Source organism: Pinus tabuliformis, chromosome 3_2, assembly GCF_031772625.1.
Source record: "Pinus tabuliformis cultivar Carrire ecotype Pingquan chromosome 3_2, CPIR1, whole genome shotgun sequence".
NCBI lineage: Eukaryota > Viridiplantae > Streptophyta > Pinopsida > Pinales > Pinaceae > Pinus > Pinus tabuliformis.
This window is the reverse complement of record NC_142302.1, coordinates 597,457,593-597,479,714: the sequence shown is the minus strand read 5'-3', so window position 1 is coordinate 597,479,714 and position 22,122 is coordinate 597,457,593. Positions and strand designations below refer to the sequence as shown.

The 22,122-nt window shown below is 32.0% G+C and overlaps 1 protein-coding gene across 1 annotated transcript; it reads right to left on the bottom strand.

Moving 5' to 3' along the window:
• Nucleotides 1–20,373: 20,373 nt before the first annotated feature.
• Nucleotides 20,374–21,503, bottom strand: LOC149182004 (uncharacterized). Its single transcript, XM_089418450.1, has 3 exons — nt 21,070–21,503; nt 20,884–20,976; nt 20,374–20,711 (listed from the first exon to the last, which is right to left on the bottom strand). The coding sequence occupies exons 1-3, from the start codon at nt 21,196–21,198 to the stop codon at nt 20,514–20,516; spliced, it is 420 nt and encodes a 139-aa protein (XP_089274576.1). The 5' UTR covers nt 21,199–21,503; the 3' UTR covers nt 20,374–20,513.
• Between the last annotated feature and the right edge of the window lie 619 nt (nt 21,504–22,122).

Below are 22,122 nucleotides of genomic sequence, written 5' to 3'. Positions count from 1 at the left end.
TCATATCTAAATGCTCTTGTATGCAACAATGGTGGCTTTCATCACAGTAAAAGCAAGTCTATTGAGAAAAAAACTCCAACACAGAGAGAGATTTGGCAACTGTGGAATTGGTGAACATGTCATTCTCTTTGGTGTTGACTATTGGGCATAGCTTTCCTGATCTTGTTAGAATACTGTAAATTTCCATTTAGCTTATAATACATTAACCATGAAATTTCCAACATTCTAGGAACATTTTCCATGACATTTGTACAACAAGTTTCAATAGAGTATCACACTTTTTTTATAACATCTAAATGCTCCTATATGAAATAACCAATTTGATAAGGGAGTCTCAACATCGGATGACAGGGTTTGATTCTACATGGGATTCAATTACAATTTGTCTGGTTGAACTTTTGAAGCTTCTCTGATTGAGAGGATGTTAATGCATTGTCGCGAAAATCACATGCATGGTATCATGCTCTCTTGCGAGTCATCGTTTCCATAGATAATGTGTTCAAGAGAAAAGTGTTATGGTCTTTCTCCTTACCGGAAGAATTTGTAGCGAAGCCTTATTATATTTAGAAGAAAAGAAAGTAGCCATTGTCTTGAAAAGGATGCATATTAATATCATTTGTATAGCTTGTGCACATTAAAAGGTAAGTTATGTGTGTATGAATTCCTAAAAATATTGCATTTCTAGATTAATTATATGAATTGTATCAAATGATTGAATCAATTCATCAATATTGTCTCGATGAATCTAGAAATTGTTCTCTCTTAATATTTCCCACAATTTGTAAAAGTGTGAGGTTAATGAGATACACATTACATTGGATTGATTGAGATACCTAATAGAAATATAAACTTAAAAGTATCTAGTTCCCTGATAAAGTTATAGTTTTCAAAACATAAGAAGCATAATTATACCTCAACTCTTCTTTTACAACACTCTGTAATAATGAGTAAAGACCATTCTCTGCAAGTTTTCCTAAGAAAAACAACGGCATAACATAGAACTCCAATTGAAAAGGATAACAAATAAACAAGGAAAAAAGTGTGAGAAACGTAGCACAAAGGAAGTTTTGAAAGAACCTTCTGTAGGAATTTACAGGGTAAGTTCCTCAGAAAGAATACCAAAAGGACACCGCTCACAACCAGATCTCAAATCAATACACCAGTATTTTTGACGTGGTTAAAACCCTCAAAGTGCAAGGAGGGAAACAGTCCATGGCCTGTCCGAACGTGGGTACTACAGGCAATTTATTAATGAAAAGAATGAAAATTTACATAAGCTTCTCTCATGCACGGATTACCCGAACAATGACCCTCCATGCGCTTTAAATAGAACTCATGGACCAATCGGTTGTCAAGCCACGGATCAAGTGTCGGTAATACCGAGGTGAGAGTGAACCGTCGGATCACTACATATCGTGACCGTCGGATTGTAAGTTACAAAATGTACAACGGTAAAGAAACACACTTTACCTAACTCTAACCTAACTCTATACTAGACCAAGTTGAACTTAACTATATCCTATGTGTCGAAATATCCTAACATCCCCCCTTAAGAACAACTTGGGATAGGATTGAAGGATTTACAAATATGACACAATAGGAGAAGGAAGGAGGCACTAGAGCCTATCCCCCCTTAGTGACAACTTCCTGAACTCCAAGCATATATCGAAGTTTAGTGAACTTCGCCTCTGTGAGAGCCTTTGTGAAGATGTCTGCAACCTGATCATCTGTTGGACAATATTGCACTTCAAGAACATGGTCATGAATGAGCTTTCTGATGAAGTGCATGTGAAGTTCAATGTGTTTTCTGCGCTGATGCTGGACTGGATCTTTGCATAGCTGAATGGCACTTTGATTATCACACCAAAGTGTGGTTGGATGCTGCTGCTCAAAGCCAAACTCTGATAGGATCTGACGAAGCCACAAGGCTTCCTTACTAGCTTCCACGGCACCACGATACTCTGCTTCTGCTGACGAAAGAGAAATGGCAGCCTGTTTCTTACAAGCCCATGTAATAGGTCCGGAACCAAGAGTGAAGACATAACCGGCAGTAGACTTCCGATCATCAGGGTCACCAGCCCAATCAGAATCAGTGAAACCAACTAACAGAGGAGCTGCTTTGGCACTGTAATGAATCCCAAACTGTATTGTACCTCGAACATAACGAAGTATTCTTTTAGCTGCTTTCCAATGACTTTCACGGGGGTTTTGCATAAAACGAGCAACAAGGCCAACAGCAAAGGAAAGATCAGGACGAGTATGGGTTAAATACAAGAGTTTTCCGACAAGTTGACGGTATAAGGTAGCATCAACTTCAGGAGAAGTACAAGAGACTGAAAGTTTGACTCCAGACTGAAAGGGAGAAGGGGCTGGCTTACAGTCTTCCATGTGAAAATGACGAAGAATATCACAAGCATACTTGGACTGGGAAAGGAAAATACCCTCCTGGGATTACAAGACTTGAAGACCGAGAAAATAGTGTAAGTGTCCTAAGTCTGTCATTTCAAATTTCTTTTTAAGGCTGGACTTCACATGGTTTATAAGGTTGGGATCACTACCAGTAAGAATAAGATCATCAACATAAAGAACAAGGATGATAAGAGAGTTGCCCACTTTCTTGGTGTAGACAGTATTGTCAGAATGACACTTAGAAAAGCCAGATTCTAAAAGAAAGCTATCCATTTTGGCATACCAAGCCCGAGGAGCTTGCTTGAGGCCATAAAGGGATTTCTTAAGTCGACAAACAAGGCTGGAGTCTGTTTGTATGAAGCCAATGGGTTGGTCCATATAGATTTCTTCCTGTAAGTCCCCATGCAAGAAGGCAGATTTAACATCCATCTGATGGACTTCCCATTTTAAAGAGGCAGCAAGGGAAAGAACAAGGCGGATAGAGTTCATTTTGGCAACAGGGGAGAAGGTTTCAGTGTAGTCAATGCCTTCAACCTGTGAAAAGCCCTTAGCAACGAGACGAGCTTTATGTTTATCAACTTTCCCATCTGGTCCATACTTGGTTCTGTAAACCCATTTACATCTAACAAGTTTGTGTCCCTTTGGTAGAGGAACAAGATCCCATGTATCATTTGTCATCAATGAATGATATTCTTCATTCATAGCTGCTTCCCAATGTGGATGGCCTGAAGCTTCTGCAAAAGTGTCAGGATCATGATTTACTGGAGCTTGAGCCAGTAAAGAAGAGGCTCTTTCAAACTGAGAACGTGTACGTCGCTGATCTGTAGGATCACCGGCAAGATCACCTGCTGCATCCCGAGTAGCACGGACCCATCGTGGAAGTTGAGGATCCTGAGAAGGTGGGGGAGGATTATCATCCTCGCTTTCATCATCTGAAGAAGAAATGTTTTCAAAAATAGAAGAGATAGGAAGAGGTGGCACATCTGCCGGACTAGGCTCGCAGGCCGATTTATTTTCATCAAACTTTACATCTCTTCTAATGATAACATTTTTGGACTTAAATGGAATAAGTCTATAACCTTTTACATCTTCTGAATATCCAACAAAAGTACATTTCTCACTCTTAGGTTCTAAAGCTTTATGCTTTTCATCTGGAATATGGGCCCATGCTTCACTTCCAAACACACGAAAGTGACTTACATCTGGTTTAATGGAGCTCCAAGCTTCTTCTGGAGTGATATTCTCTAGAACCTTAGTAGGAGTGCGATTGATTATATAATTTGCACAATTAATTGCTTCGGCCCAAAAACTAAGACTGAGTCCTTTAGATTGCAGCATACAATTAGCCATTTCCTTTAAGGTGCGATTTTTCCTTTCAGCTACACCATTTTGTTGTGGAGTGTATGGAACAGTATGTTGCATTTGAATTCCATTTTCGGTGCAAAAGTTGATGAATGTGTTTTTAACATATTCTCCACCATTATCAGTTCTTAGCTTAAGAATTTGATGTCCAGATTGTTTTTCAACAAAGGCTTTGAAGGCCAAAAAGGTGTTAAATACTTCGCTCTTGAGTTTTAAGAAGTATACCCAAGTGCGTCTGGAGAAATAATCAATGAAAGTTAAGAAGTACTTGCAGCCAGAGAATAAAGCAACAGGAAGAGGACCACATAAATCACTGTGCACAAGCTGTAAAGGGGCTGAGGCGTGCCAAGAGGCACATTTGTCAAAACTGTCCCGATGATGTTTTCCGAGTACACATCCGGAACAAACACCATCTCTGCAAGATACCATAGGAAGACCTGTCACCATATTTTCTTTACATAGATGTTGAAGGGAGCGATAGTTTAAGTGACCAAATCGCTCATGCCAAAGTTTGCTCACTTCATCATTATGAGCAATAAATACTGAGGGAAGATTTGATGACCCAAAGTTGTGAAACTTATACAACCTTTTGGAATCATCAGCAAGACCAGTAGCTAGAATCTGTTTAGGATCTTTTAGATCCTTGATTACAACATCATGAGGTGAAAATTCAACAATTTTACCTTCACCTGAATGAGTTATCTGATAGACAGATAGAAGGTTGCAGGATAAGGTTGGAACACATAATACATCATTAAACTGACCATTGTCTAGATGAACAGTTCCAGTCCCTACAACATTAAGAGATCTATCATCACCAACATATATATTTTTGGTGTTACAATCATTTAAAGAAGAAAACATGGCTTGGTTTTTGGCCATGTGACAAGAGGCTCCAGAATCAATGAGCCACTCATGAGAATGAGAAGAAGAAGAAGATACATTTAATGCATAACCAGACTGAGATGATTGACAATGACATGCAGAAAGTGCCATTCCGGAAGTTGAAGTTGAAGTTGAAGTAGGCTCCACATGGATGTTATGTTTCTTCATTGCGGCTTCCAAGGCTTCCATCTTCTTAAAGCATTTAGATTCTAAGTGGCCATCTCGATTACAAAAGTTACAATGTCTATCAGTCTTCTTCCATTTGTTTTTATTGGTCTTATCATTTTGCTGAAATGATCTTTCATTTTGGGGCTGAGATGGTTTAGGACCATTCTTTTGAGGATATGACTTCTTAGGATTCTTTGAATTTGGTTGCTGCTGGGCGGCTAACGCTTTCGTGGAAGAGTTTCCAAGATTAAGAAGACCAAGGTGTAAGAGTTTTTCTTGTTCTCTTATTAAGGAATCACAAAAGGAGTCAAAGGAAGGGGCCTTGTATTCTTGTCTTTGACAAATGAAAGCTTCCCTTGTAGAATGGAAAGTGGAAACAAATACAGAGTAGGCTGGTCCCAACTTAGTAAGGATGGAATAAATAAGGTTACCATCTTCTTTCTTAACTTTAACACCTTCCAAGAGATATCTAAGGGTCTTGAATTTGGACAAGAAATCTTCAATGCAAGAAAAATTATTAGGATCCAAAGTAAGCAGCTCATTTTCAAGTTGATGGGCTCTAATTTCATTTTTAATCCCAAAAACTTTAGCAAGTTTTTCTAATGCTTCATGAGGAGTCTCAAGGTCTGCAATGTGGAATCTAAGATCAGGAGAAATAGACATCCCTATCAAACCACGTGCTTGATCTTGTCTATTTTCCCATTTTGCCGCCTTGTCTTCATCTTTCGGTTTCTTCTCTTGGTCTGTGGCTATTCTGAAGAGACCTTTACTTCTAAGTAAATCTTTCATGTAGGCTACCCATTGGAAGTAGTTAGTGCTGTCAAGAATGACTTGGCATGGAATTTCCATTTTTTTTAAAAAACTGAAGCTGAAGATGCTGAAAGTAAGTGTTCCAATGGATAGATCTCGAAAAAATAGGCGGTTTAAAAAAAAACGGCTCTGAAAAAGGCTTCCGGATGAAGAAGTTATGGCTTTTTGAAAACAAATTGTTGAAGTTGCCGGCAAAGTGCGCGAATGTGCGGTAATGAAAAAAAATCCGCCCCCACAAAATGGAGACTTGAACCCAAGACCTCTACTCTCTTAAAATAGCTTTGAACCAATTGATCTATACAAAAAATTAGAGAGAGAGAGAGAGAGGGGGGGGGCCTTGGTTTGCGTGCTTGCCTTGAGAAAGCTCTTTTTCCCTACAAAACACAAAACACAAAACCCAACACGAATATGCAAAGAAAAACGAACCTTGCGGCTCGAAGTTAGCTTTAGCCAAAAAACTAGAAATTTAAAAAAAAAAATCTCAAAGTTAGCTTTAGCCGAAAAACTAAATATTTTTCTCAATGTTTCTGATTTTCTAAGATCACACTAAGGTGCAGGGAAAAGAGCATACGCATGAGAAAAATCCTTCCTTTCTGTTTCTGATTTGCCCAGATCGCACAGAGTCGCAGGGCAAAGAGCATACGCAGAAATGAAAGGTATAGATCCGGTTAAAAAAAAACGGGCTAAATAAACCGAAACCGAAATAAGCAGAGAGAAAAAAACAGTAAACTGCAAAAAACACTGTATACCTCCCGATCTGAAAAATGACGCAGCTAGGGCTACCGGAAACCTTTTCGCGTGAAACGAAAGGGGTTCCTCACTGGAACAGATGCTCCGAACGCAACAGAGCAGTCCTCTCGGCCCGAAAGCAGTCAGAATCAGCAGATCTAGGAAACGACAGCCGCATGCAATTCTATCGGCTTCAGATTTGGATCACCAACGGACGCGGCCCTCAAATAGCTCTGATACCATGTAGGAATTTACAGGGTAAGTTCCTCAGAAAGAATACCAAAAGGACACCGCTCACAACCAGATCTCAAATCAATACACCAGTATTTTTGACGTGTTTAAAACCCTCAAAGTGCAAGGAGGGAAACAGTCCACGGCCTGTCCCAACGTGGGTATTACAGGCAATTTATTAATCAAAAGAATGAAAATTTACATAAGCTTCTCTCATGCACGGATTACCCGAACAATGACCCTCCATGCGCTTTAAATAGAACTCATGGACCAATCGGGTGTCAAGCCACGGATCAAGTGTCGGTAATACCGAGGTGAGAGTGAACCGTCGGATCACTACATATCGTGACCGTCGGATTGTAAGTTACGAAATGTACAACGGTAAAGAAACACACTTTACCTAACTCTAACCTAACTCTATACTAGACCAAGTTGAACTTAACTATATCCTATGTGTCGGAATATCCTAACACCTTCAGCAAAAGAAAAAATCTCAATTATAAGACAGATCAACAAGAAAAACAATAAAACCTTAAAGTTAGTGTAGAGCTCCCCTTGGCACGATGGCTCAGGATAACAGAATGAAGGAAAGGTTGGAGAAGTACCTGCAATGTGCAATAAGTTCATGGGTTATAATAAAGATTAAAAAGGTGAATGGTTGCACAAATGAAGATTTATTTGAAAATTAAATTAGTGGGATCTAACGGTAGGAAAACATTCAATATGACGGTGCAAAAGAGTACAAAGTTATAGTTGGGGGAGTTTTTTTGGAGAAAATGCCTTATGACGTAAAAATAGAGTGGGAAAAAAAAGTATGAATTTAGTTGAAGTTAAAAAAGAAAAGAAAAAAAGAACAATTAAGCTTTATTTATTTTTTCAATGATACATAAATGAAATATTCATTGATTAATATTTGTATAATATATACATAAATATTATAATTTCTATTAAATATCTAAATCAAATCAAAATTGCTATTTAAAAAATAAATTGAAAGACATATTAATCATTTAAATGACCAATTTTCAAATTTTTATTTTCCAAAGGATGTATTAGACATTTTTTTCAAAATTAAGTTGTAATAAGTTAAAGAATTTTAAAAATGAATTAGAAATCATTTCCCTTTTCCAAGAGCATCAGTAGAATTTTTAAAAATGAATTAAAAATCATTTCCCTTTTTCAAGAGCATAAGTAGAATTTGTTGAAAGGTAAGATTGAAGTCAAAGAAAGTGACAACTATAACACAATTTCCTTCATTTATAGTCACCACAGTAGATACAATTAGTTGGAACCCAAAAACCCTTAAAATCACAGTTCTCAAAGACTGGGATTGCTTCCACTCTGTTCCCAACGGAATTTTATCAAAACAAGGTAAAAAATATTCATACGATGACCAGATGTTTCCTGTAGGTTGTGCGCAGACCAACTCATTGATGAGTCGCTGCCACCCACTAATGAATTTAGCGGGTGGGAAAATACATGGAGCGAAGATTCCAAATTCACAGAGGACATGACCACGTTGTTCGCATTTGACGTGGAATGGCTAGGTAAGTTCTCCGTAGACGAACCCTCGTTCAAAAGTAGCCTGGAGAAAGAATTGAGTTTTGGCATTGCTGGTTTTTGTCAGGTGCGCTGCATGTTAGTAGCTGATGGCGACGAGGCCTCTAGCTCTAGGCACGAGACCATCCCGGGATAATGATTCATTTTCTGAAACAATTGGCACAACGACCAATCGTCCAACTAACACAAAGGACAGAAAAATAATTAGCCCGAAAACTTAATTCAGTTAGCACTCTATAAATTTTGTTGCAATTACAGGTTTACTTTTAAGGTTACTAGAAATACATGTCTTTTAACGTTGTTTGGCTTTTCTAATATTTTGAAAATCTGTACCTTAGATGTCTAAAATTATCTAAAATCTGTAATCACTTAGTTCAATGGCAGGTTTTGAAATATAATGAAAATTTGTCGCTTATTTTTATTAGATTTCTAAAGACAAAAATATGTCCAATTAGATTTCTAAAAATATAATATGTAATGACTTAGTGAATTTTACGTTTTTGAAATATTTAACAAATATGTTACTTATGTATCTTCTAGAATTTCTTTTTTATTTTTGAAAACAATTATAAATTCTTAAAATGGTTGCATATTTTGAAATATTTTTGAAAATCTTAGCTCATGTCTTATAAATTTATAGAATATTCTAGACTCTGAAATGGTTTAGTGTACGTTAAATTAAAACACAACATTAAAAACAATTTTGACAATATTGCAGATCTAGAAATATTTTGGAAATATTCATTCATGTTCTATCTTTTCTAGAATTTGAAATGAAAATGGGATGTTTTTTATTATTCTCAAAACAACTATAAATTAAGAAACGGAAAAGATAGGAATTTTTTTATTATTCTTAAAACAATTATAAATTAAGAAATGGAAAAGTTTTTATTGTCATGAAAAAAATTATAAATTAATAAACACACCTTTGATTATGGAATTGTCTTTTTAAAGCAATTGCACATTTTGAAACATTTTTAAAATCTTGGTTTATGTCTTATATATTTCTAGAGTCTTTTAGACTTTGCAATGGCTTAGTGTACATTCATTAATTATTACAGAGCTTTGAAGACCATTTTAACTGGATTGCAGTTTCTGAATAATATGGTTATCTTCACCAATATTCTATAATTTCTAGAATTTAAAACATAAATGATTTTTTTTTCTCTGAACCAAAAAAACTATTATAAATTAATGAAAACCTCAAAAGGATTTTATTATTCCAAAAAAAATTGAAATTAAACTGATTCCACATTCTTAAATATATTTGAGTAGATTGTGAAAAGTTAATGTATTTCAACATTGTTGTTTAACGGACTTTATACATAGATATGCTAGAGTTTATGTTCAAGGGATGTAAGATAAATGCATATAAAAATAAATGAATTTATTTAATTTAAAAATCAATGTTTTAAGGATAACTTCATTTTTAAGGGTAGCTTATCTATTAAATACACTTAACGTTTCTTTTAATAAATCATTAAAAAATTTGGGATAATTATGAAAATTATTGAAACTATCAAATTTGAGAGACAACTTAGTTTTGAAATTCTTACATGCATTTGACTAAATTTTGATAAATAATTTACTTTTGAAATTTCTTTCCATATCTCAATAATAACATTACTTTAAACTATAATATTTTATATTTAAAATTTAGTTTAAATGATTTAGATTTATTCAATCTATTATTTTTAAAAACTAATTAGAATTTATAATATTAGAGAAATTCATTTGAATTAAATTAAAATAAATAAATTAATTAATATTTTTTTAAATATTTTTAAAATATAATAAAATTTTAGCTCAGGTGGTGTAAAATAGACCATGATGGGGTGTACTGTTAAGTCACTCTCTCATGTGAAGATCCTCGTTTTGAAATTTTGTGGGGAAAAATCCAGTCATGTTAAGGGTTGGTGTTGTTCAAGCATTTTAACAATTTAAATGTTATTGGGTCATTGTTTCTCAAGCAACATATCAAGCCTCAAACTCATACAACTTGACTAATTTTTTTTAATAAAACTTTAATTATAATTTTAATTTTTAAACTAACCTAAAAAATTAAAATTTAAAAAATATAAGTCAAATTTTTTATTTTTAAATAAAATTTTCAATAAATTATTTTATAATTAAAATTTATTTTAATAAATTTACCTTAAATTACTTCGAGAACCAAAAAAAATGAACTGTTACGAAATGTTAAGTAACAAAGATAATAAAATAAAATTACATCGAGATGAACAAAAAAAAATTGATGTCTTACAAAATGTTATGTAACAAAGGTAGTAAGATAAAATAACTTCTATATGAACCCCCAAAAAATTAATCTTTTACAAAATGTCATAAAGCTATTTGAAAGGATCAACGATTTTTTTTGTTATTCCAAACTATCTACATTAAATATCCAATGATTTATCCAACAAGATTAAATATTTGACGATATATCCAACTTCAAAATTACAGAACTTATGTTTTCTCCATAAAATAAAGCAGTAAAAAACGTTGTCTCCTAAAACGGCCACCAGAAAAGCAACCTAATCCTTACACAAATCATCTCGTTTCTTATTTGTTTTTAAATGAGATTTTCACAGAAATTCCGTTGTTGAAATTGTAATTATAATTCTTTAGAATGTACCATTTCAGCGCTTTACGGTGCAATCTAAATATATTGTAGTTTTTCTGAATCAAACCAATTTAGCAAACCATTTAAATATAAAACATGGTCTTTGAAGCAACCCAAATTACTAGAATAACGACTCAAACAACAAATTAATTAGATTGCAATTATTTTCACCAAATTTCAAAGTTTAAATTTAGCCACCGAAGACGTTGCCCTCAAATACACGTCAAAATAGTTCGTGCCAAGAGACGCACAAGTTGACAGTGACGCTGAATGATGACGTGACCAGAAATCCACATTCGTTATCATAGTCTAGCATATCTACTTTGTAATGTGGACGGAAGCCGAGTAACTAGCCCGTGTGTTAGTCGATTCGTAAGCTGGAAGGAATGATCCTGGAGGCTTATAGAAGGGAAAATGTTGGCTGCGCTCCATGGGGATATTTCAGATCCCTTCGAATGAAGAAATACCATTCTTTCTCCCAGGAAAAATCCTTCTCTGAAAGACAACTAACACACATATATATGGTGAGAAAGTGTATCAAATTGTAACAGAAAATAAAAGTAAGGCATAGCCATCTGAACTGAGGTTTGAGGAATAAATACTTACCGGGAAAATCCGGGACGTTTTCATTCGGATAAATGTCTGTAATAAGGTTATTGAAGTACCTACACTATGAAATATGTTTATTGGTTATAATAAAGGTCAACAAAGTGAACTGTTGAATAAATCAAGATTCAATTGATAGTTAAAGTAGTGGGTTTTAATAATGGAAGAAATTTCAATCATCTAACATGTGACGATGATGAATAGGAGTATATAGTGGCATCTGGGGGAGTTCTTCCGAGAGAGAACGCCTTACAGCCTAATTATTTTTTTCTAATGGGGAGTATTGTCATATATGTAAGATTCACAACCTTTCAATTTTAAACTACCTTTTTGTCATATTTTTTTCATAAAGAATACCTTGTTCTACGCAATAGAAAAGATTAGTATTTTTATCACCCTCACTAATCCACACATATCTACTTTTATTGTGTCATTCATTATCTTCTTTGTTAGGAAGATCATATCTCTCTTGTTCAAGTTCTCTAAGAGTGGTTAAGAGTGTTTAGTACATCATTAGAGAAGACCCCATTAGAATTAAGATACAGGGATTTTATATTATTTTCCACCTCATTTAAATGGGCTAATTAATTTTCTTTATGCTGTTGAGACCATCCTTTCACGAGCTATTTTAGTATGGAAATGTTTTTTGAAAAATGAGCCATATAGGAGTTCAAGCAAGAGGGATGTAAGTGTGATCATGTGTCTTAGACCATCTTTTTAAAATCATGTTTAGAAAACCAAGAGTGGTTGATATAAAGTGGGTATGAATGTTTGTTTGAATCGATAGATGATCTAAGAAAAATGGGGAGATGATTAAACAGTCTATTGTGAGATAGTCCGAGGGTTCAGAAAATCATTTGAAATGAGTAACCTATTGAAGAATTTGTATTGGATGTTGTTGATATCCAAAAGGGTCTTTGGAAAGCCAAGAAACCTCTACTTCAAGGATAGTAGAATACTTTGTGCTCGATTAGCAATAATTTCTCTCCTTTCTACATCTTCTACAAAGTCTTTTATCATGCCCCAAGAAGACTGGATTTAGGTTTTCTTATCTTTTCCATGTGTTTTTTGAATGAATTTTTTTCTTGCACACATGCATTGTAGTTTCAATGAGATTTGCCATATCTATTGTGTCATATTTAGATGACAAGTGTAAGCAGTCTAGAAGACAATATGGGGAAAATTGTTCTGTTGTTATGTGGCATCCCTATATTTTGTATTTAACTTCTACAACAAGTGACACATTTGAATAAAATACGAGTGAAGTAACACACTATGTTAATGCGGTATATTCTATATTGACTCCTATGCTCGTGAAATAAAATATAATGACATATTGTTACGAAATCCACTTACAAGAATTTCCTTGCAAATGTGTTATGTTAATGTGTTATACTCAATATTGACTCCTATTCGAGTCAAATAAATATAATGAGAGATTGTGCCAAATCCATTTTAGAAAAATTTCCTTGCAAATTCCTCAAATCCTACATGTTCATCATTTCAATTTCATTTTTCCATGTATTTACCATGTTATGGGTTTGTTCAATATTACAAATCCTCAAATGATGCTCTACCTATCCATATTCCATAGTTGGAATGTATAGCCTCGATATGCCATTAAAATGTCAAAAAGGACTTTCAAAGAATTGAAGAGGATTCTAGACATGAGCTAAATTAAGTAATGGAGACAATTACGTACTTTATACCTTGGGATCCCAACAAACACATTGAAGTATGATCAGAACAATTATGCCCACCAATTTCCTTTAGTATATAAAATCCCAGGGAACACAAATTCTCAAATAAATTTAACTGAAAAACTAGGGGTCCAATCCATCATCTGGGACTCTTTGCATACAAAACTATTTGATGCAAACGACTAGTTAGATATTGATATCTCAATGTAAAGTTCTTCACACATACCAGTTTAGGTAAGCTTCCAAGCGATTTCCAACATGGAGGAAAAAATTTAATGATAAGTGAGATTTAGTTTTTGGTTCAATTATTTGTTGTGTCCCATGGTCTTAATCCTGTGGCATTCATGAATTATATTCAGTTGTTTATGTTTCAATGTCTTCTTCCTCTAGTGATACATGCATAGTGCATGAATGGAAGCTTCTAAGTAATGGAATAATTCATTTTTCGACATTTTCTCATATGATGATATTATGCCTATTATAGTTATGATATAATTTTAAATGTGCGCACTGAAAATTTATAACTCAATTTTTCTTTTTGAATGTTGAGATGCTTTAATATTATTTTTGTAAATTTACTAGTGTAAAATGAAAACATATTACTGAATGATCTAAGGATGGTGAGTCTATTCATGCAAGCTTATAAATGAAAACTACATATTTAAGAAAAACAATATATTAGATGGTGCGCCCTGCTTTTCATTACATGCACATTAAATGTATGTTTCTAAAAAATCATTATTAAAAGAGTTCCTAGACCTTAGTTTTTTGGCATCTACAGTTGGGTTGATAAATCTATGGACAACCCCTTTAAACATTAAGAGGAATCAAGATTGAGGTGGCACTTTCAAATCATAAGTTAACGAATCCAACCTAAGACATACTAAAGAGGAAATATATGACCTTCTTTCATAAAAAATTGCAAGACAAATACTATACACATCATAACACTAGAATTTTGAAAATAAAAAACACATATATTTGAAATATAATATTTTTTTACTTTTAACAATTTCGTTTTAAATTCATAAATATCTTCAAACTATTAATATGCATTTAAACATATTTATATTCAAAATCTTAGTAGGGACTAGGCTGGATACAACCTCTCTCTATATATAATCTATTTTAGTTATATTTAACTTTTTTTAACACTTAAATAATAGAATTGCACTTATGAGGTTTCAAGTGATTAAATGAAATTATTAATGATATTATGTGTATAAAATAAACAAAATAAATATGAATAAATATAACGTGTTCTAATGAAAATTCTAATAATGTTTTGGTTACAAGAATGAAATTCCTCTCTCTTTTCATAAAGCAAATTCAACTCACCAATCCACTCATGCTTGTGATGCTTGTGAAGGGTAATGAAACAATGTAAATTTTCATTGATTGATATAATCTTTTAAACCTAACTTTAAACATGTTAATGCAAATCTAAATGTAAATGTTCCAACTTAAATAATGTAAATGTTTTAATTGAAAACATGAATGCAGAAATTGAACAAAACGAAATTGAATTGAAATACAATATAAATGTAACATGAAGGAAATTGAATAAAGAATTTATGAGAATGAGTTGAAGAAATGTGAACATTTAAATGTAAATCTAAATGCAAATATTTCAATGTAATTTCTCATTGACATTAATTTGTATAAACATATTTAAATGTAAGCTTAAATATAAACATTTCAATGTAAATAGTAAACTTAAATGTAAATATTTCAATATAAACTATGTAAACCATCTATGTAAACTTAAATGTAAATGTTTCATTATAACATTGTTATAAATTTTCATTGGAAAACATAAGTAGTCTAAACCCAAATGTAAATCTAAATGCAATTTTTTTCAATGTAAATGTTGACATTGAAAACCTAAATGTAAAAAATGTAAATGTTTACAATGAGAATGCTTTAGAAATACATCAATAATACTATCAATGTGCATGAGAATGTTTGAAGTTATTGAAATTGAAAAGTGAAAGTCATTAAAGCTTAATAAAACTAAGGTATAAATGCAAAACTAAATTTTATGCTGAAATAATATAAAGTTGTACCTTATTATGGTTGCTAAGCTTATGTTGTAACAACAACAAAAAATAAAAAATAGAGAAGTTATGTCCAGTTGTGTTGAGTTGGTTTTTTTCCTATACTTTATAGAACTTTTTTTTCCTACCATTTCAATGATATAGTCTCCAAACTATAAAGATTTTATTAATCATAATTAATGTAAATCCAAATTTAGTTTATTAATAGCATGATAACATAGATCCATCTTAAGGAGGGATCTAACATGTGTTGAGAGGGATCAAATTTCTTCAGGCACAAACTTATTTTAGAGTGCGAAAAAACAATATGTAATTTTTCATTTTTTAAAATATATTATTGAATTTTATATATTTTTAAGTAAAAGTCTATATTAATTCATATTCATATATTTTATTCATAACCTACAAATATTTTATTCGATACAACATTAAAATATTTTCTTTTAACATTGTTTTCTATATACAGATATATATGAAGTTTATATTCACATAAGTTAGTGAACTTAAATTTACAAATAATTTATTTAAATGACGTGTTATAATATTTTTGAAAAGTATAATGTTTAAACATACGGGTCACATATTCTTTTTTACTTCTAATTACTTTACATGAAATTATATTAGGTCATATGGACAACTAAACACACATATCATATTCCTTTTTCTGTTTTACTATAGCTCACATTGTTTTTCCATTTAGAGAATATTTTATTTTTATTTTAAAAGGGACACGTGTCAACTCCAAATTGAATATAGACATACTTACATATAAGTTGAAGACAGACATACCTACACATCACCTTCACACGGCTGTAGAATCCTTCACATTGGTTCTAGAATGATCCCTCGCTCAATAAAACATTTTATGTATGTGCTTCCTTAACTCCTATTTTTACTTTTAAGTATTTCTTATATTTTCTTAATGTTTCTTTATTTTTTTGTTACATGTATAAGTTAATTACTATATCTCATTAGATGTATACTACTATTTTTATTTCGCAACTGCTATTTTTTATTTCACAATTGAAATTGAGTTAAGATTCACACTTTTAATTTTTCTCCATAATTTATGAATGTTAAACTTGATAATATCCCATTTCTCCATAATACTCAATTAACTAAACTTGCAATTTTAATTAAAATTCATTTGTCATTATGACATCCATTTAGCATTAAAATGTATGAAAAAATATATTGTTTTATCCCAAACCCTCTTTTTATAACCTTTGTGGCTCATGCCATTCATCTCACCCATGAAAAATTACAATTTACTTCTATCTAAAAGATTCATTCTTAAATGTGTCATTCACATGCACATATACCTATATAGTTACCTAATTTAAAATAAAAAATAAAAAATATATATTCATCAATCTCTTTAACTCCTATTTTTATTCTTAATTATTTCTGATATTTTCTTCAAGTTTTTTATTTTTGTTTATTTCATAGATTTTCTTAAAGTTTATTATTTTTGGGTTACATATATAAGTTAATCAACATTAATATTTTATTTTATACCATTAAACATAAACATAAAACCAAAGAAAATAAGACTTTCAACCCAAACACTTATCTATGTTCAATAAGAAAACTGATATTTTATCGTATTTTTATTTCGTATGAAGTAAATAATTTGATAATTATACTTTAAAAATTACTCTCTTTAAAATCTAATATAATCTTTTTTTTCATATTAAACTTTCTTTAAATATTGAATATAACTCTATATACTTTTTAAAATTATAACATAAAAAAACATGAACAACTGTTATGGATAGATATCACATAAATTGGAATTACAAAATAAACTCATGAGCCACATGAGGGTCCTCGTGGGGGTCACTGGGTGAGTATCCACCTCCCATTCAAGGAAAAATGGTGAAGATATACTATGAAGCTAATCCTGATTACGTCTTGCCAGTGTTACCAGCAAATCAATCGGACCCAAATTAACGATGGACCATGGACACTTTATGGACTTTAAAATCCAGAGATGAGGCAGGAATTCATGCATTTTCCCTTATAAGGAAATATGTATGCCAGCCCCAAGCTTGGACGTGGATGAAAAGATTGGTAATGTGACTTTAGTTCTATACCCGCTTAACTTATATTGATTGTAGATTCCCATAATATCTTGAAATCTGATGTTCAGGAAGCGCCATTCATTTTGCTTTTTAAATTTTGAATGTCTTGTAAATAAGTTTCCATTTATATATTCATTGATATTTCAATCCATTTTATGCACTATGATTTTATAAAAATGTAATAAAAATGTAATACATTTTTATATAAATTGATATTCCACTCATATAAATTTATTAATAATTTGGTTCCATAATTGCATTGCACTTCGTTATAGCGCAAAAAAAAAAAAAAAAAAAAATACTTATTCGATCTTATCTGTTCTCATTTCAATTGATTTTCCATTTCTGGAACTGGGAATAAATAATATGAATATGAATCTTTCACATGGAGGAGTGTGCATTTTCATTATGGGTGTGATTTTGTCGCGTGACCCGTGGCTGGCTTATGTTTCGACCATAATTGCTGGAGGGCCCACGCCTCCTATTTCTTTAGGACGGGCGGCGTGAACTCCGATTAATAGATATACTATAATTATATAAAAAATAAAATATATTTTAATCATTATATATATATAACACAGTTTCATTTTTATTCTAAATCTGGATGTCTTTTAAGTAATATTATTATTAGTTTAATTATACACATGGAGAAAGTGTATTATCCAATTTCAATCTTTTCATATATGAGTATATGATATGAGGTGACATAAATTAGTATAATGTTTAAATTATGTGAAAGAAAACAATCTCTCCTAAATAAAATTTATCATATTCTTTTTGCTAAATCAAAATATTTAAAAATCTATATCATTATTTTTTTTTTAAATATTTAATATATTAAAATGAATTATTTTGTCCTCGTCCACTTAAATAAGGTAAAGTATGTTTTATTACTAAGTAGAGAGTGAATCAAGCATAATTTGAGTGTCTTTTACTTGTCTTGTCATCAAAACCAAAATCCTGTGATATAGAAAGTCCAAGTTGTTGAGAGAAGGAAAAGTATTAGAAATTGTCAGCTTTGTGTAACCCTCATGTGTTTTGCAATTGGTACACATTCGTAGGAAATTATGGGTATTCAATTTCTTGGATAACTTGTCGAATTTAAACTAACCATGACAGAGCACTAGATGTCACAAATAGCTTTAAAAATGGCCAGAGTTCGCCAAAATTTTTCATAGAAAATGTAATCCATGTGAATGGACACCCGCCACGGGTAACATAGAGGAAACTGAAAATGGATGGAAACCAACACCCAATGTTTGCACACCCCAGAGGCTCATATTAGAACACTACAACAAAACCAGCGATTTGCGCCAGATTTAGCGCCAGATTTTAGTGCATTTTTTTTGTAATTGTGATGAGCAACCTGGCGCTAAATCTGGCTCTATTGTACAATTTTTAAAGCGTCCTTTTTTGCACCTGATTTTGCATCCTTTTTCACGCTACATTTTGCATCATTTTTTACACCAAACTATGCATCATTTTTTGCGTCAAATTTTGAACCAAGATTTGCATCTTATTTTATGACAGGTTTTGCTTCTAGTTTTGTGTCATTTTTTGCATCTATTTTTCATTCTCTTTTGCTTCCTATTTTGTGTCATTCTTTGCTTCCATTTTTGCACCATCATTTGCATCAAGTTTACACTGTATTTTGAATCCAATTTAACGTCTTTTTATGCATCCATTTTGTGTCAGTTTTTGCATCTAGTCTTAAGCCAGGTTTTGTATCTAGTCTTACACTAGTTTTTGCTTCTATTTTTGCACCAGCTTTGGTGCCTATCTTTGCACCATGTGTTGAATTTGATTTAGCACCAAATTTTGCATCCATTTTTGTGCCCATTTTTGCATCTTTTTTTGGACCATTTTTTACATCCACATTTACGTTTGATTTGTCTCCATTTTTCCCATCTCATTTTGCACCATATTTTGTGTCATTTGTTTCATCCAATTTTGCATCATTTTTAACACCATCTCTTGCATCTAATGTTACATCATTTTGAGCATCCAAATTTGCATTTATATTTGCATCTTATGTTGAGTCATGTGTTGTGTCCACCTTTGCATCTTATTTTGTGTGTAATGGTACATTCAATTTAGAGCCATTTTTTACATCTACTTTTGTATTTGTTTTTGCACCAAGTTTTGCATCCAATTTTAAGCTATTTTATGCCCCTTTTTGCACCATTTTTTTGTGTCTACTTGTGTCCAATGTTGCACCATTATTTACACCGACTTTTTCATCCAATTTTGCATTTTTTTGGTGTCTAGTTTTACATCGTTTTCACCATCCAAATTTGCATCTTTTTTTGCCTCATTTTCTGTCCACATTTGCATATAATTTTGTGTCTGAGTTCGAGCCTAAATTTGCATGTGATTAGGAATCATTTTTTACATCCAATATGGCATCCTTGGTTTCACCTTTTTTCAGCCCCATTTTGCATCTTGTTTTATGTCTTTTCTTACATCTTTTTTTTTTCCTTTTTTGCACCCAAGTTTGCATCCCAAATTTACACCATTATTTGCATAATCATTTGGCATATTAATTTGTAACGTTTTTTGCTTCTTTTTAACGCTCAACTTTGCATGTTATTTTACATCTAGTTGTTGTCTTTTTTTGCATCTAATTTGGTGCCCATTTATGTGTCCTTGTTTTTGCCCAATTTGATATCCTTTTGTATGCCATGTTTTGTTCCCTTCTTTGTGTCAACTATTGCACAATTTTTCACTTCTAATTTAAAACACTTTGTATGTCAATTGTTTGCATTTTGTATTAATTCCTAGTTTAACACCCAATTTTACTTTCAATTTTGCATCCATGGTTACATCCGCATTTGACTTCTTATATAGAGTATATTTTTCTTTACATATATGACCCCCTTTCTAGATTCATAGTGAAATATATGATAGTTTCTAAATATCATTAAAGCAGATATCACAATTCAAAATCATTTGTAAAGAAATTTAAGAGAAATTGACAACATCCATCCAAAAAAATAACAATGTGTCATTAACAATTTTCAAAACATGTATAAAATAGCAACATAATACTAATAAAATCAGTATTATTTTTAATCAAAACAAGTAAAATTCAAATATGATTAACAAATCAAAATATTTCATGAATATCGTTATTCTACGATAAATTAACAACATACATAAATCAAACTCATCGTATGATTACAAAATCAAAATGTCTCATTGATATAGGGTAAATTCACAACACCCATCTAAACATAACAATGTCATTCTACACAATAATTTCTTCATAAAAAACAATGCATGTGCATGCCTAGCTACCACCACCAAGATCATCCTCATGATCATCTTGACCATCCTCATTACTCTGATCCACATCATCACCAACACCGCAACTATCATCATCATCTCCTCCTTCACCACCATCATCCTCATCCTCATCCTCATCATCTCCTGATATATGTTGAACATAATTTGGATCATCGTCTTGGCAATCATTACCTATAGCATTCTGACAAAAAAAATCAATATTACATGTTAGTATTAATTACATAACACAACGCATGTTTTTGTTATACAATGTTAACCATAAAATGAGGTAAGATATAATATCTAATAGTACTAAAAAATAAAATGAAAATATGGTTTAAAAGTATATTGGAAATCCAACTAAGATTACATACCATAGAGTCCATCCAAACAACAAATTCAACCCATCTCTTTTGCTGCAGCACCTCCTTTTCCAAATGATTTGGAGGTCTTCCATATTTTAGTTCCTATCAATCAGTAAATAGGGAGAAATTAGATAACAATGACTTTCTTCTAGTACAAAATTTATTAAAAAAATATCACATGTTTAATATACTTACAAAGGTTGTTATCAGTGCTTTTAAACCTTTCTGGCCACTACGATGAGTGACTTTTGTCTTGGTTAACCTCGCCTTGGATGCCTTGTCCTTAAACATAAACCAATTCAATTTATTTTCACACAAATACATGTCTAAGATACTTATAAGTATTAATACATTCTAAATAATGTTTAATGAAAAATTCAATACCTGAATGCTCTCATTGCCGGCTTTTCTTTGTGCATCCAACTTCTCATATGATTTTACAAGTTCTTTCCATACTTTAAAAGGTATGTCAATAGGTCTTTGTTTCAGTCTTTGATCTTGAGGCATTTTTTTAATTTTTCTTGTTTGGTTAAAAATTTTGGTTAAAAAAAACCGAACAAGTAATTCACATCAATGGCATGGGGACTCTATGGATATGTGTAAAAAAATGGCTATAAAGAAAACATCCAAAAAACTTATGAGCTCTCCCTTTGATGGTCACTGGGGGCATATGGCTGGAAAGGAACAACTCCATTTTCGAAAATCAAGGACAATCCTCTCTCAAAGTCCTTCCTAATATTTGCTCCAAATGTCTTAAAATGAAAAACAAAATTCAAACGTCATCCTTAAACATCTCCCTTAAATATAACGTTGGACCATAAATTCTTCACTTTTATTGTTATCGGCTCTGGAATGATTTTTCTATATGCAATTATATAATGAAATATGTGTGCACTAATGAAAAAACATTGAGTTTCATTTTTCATAATCACAAACAATGAAAAAAGAATCACACGTAACTAGCATCATTTTGGAAATTTTATATTTATTAAAAATCTTTAACATGTTTTCCTCCCATATCTCATAAAAAGGTGTGAAATTTTTTATATACTCTCCAATAAGCCTAAGGATCACATACCTTTTAGAACTTTGCATTACCATTATATGTTTCTCCTTGAAGATATATAATATGTTTCTTCTTTAACAAAAACGCTCTGATCGAAGGATGGTAATGTATTCATAGAAGTCACTGCAAAAAATCATTTGGGTATGAGGATTTTCAAGATTTCAATGGAAATCTGGATGTGG

What these genes read in the sequence shown, in the direction of transcription:
- LOC149182004 (XM_089418450.1), bottom strand. Translation starts at nt 21,198, where the DNA reads ATGTATTTGTGTGAAAATAAATTGAATTGGTTTATGTTTAAGGACAAG. An exon ending in AAGCACTGATAACAACCTTT is followed by an intron (nt 20,977 to 21,069) that starts GTAAGTATATTA and finishes ACTGATTGATAG; the next exon opens with GAACTAAAATATGGAAGACC. An exon ending in TTGTTTGGATGGACTCTATG is followed by an intron (nt 20,712 to 20,883) that starts GTATGTAATCTT and finishes TTTTTTTGTCAG; the next exon opens with AATGCTATAGGTAATGATTG.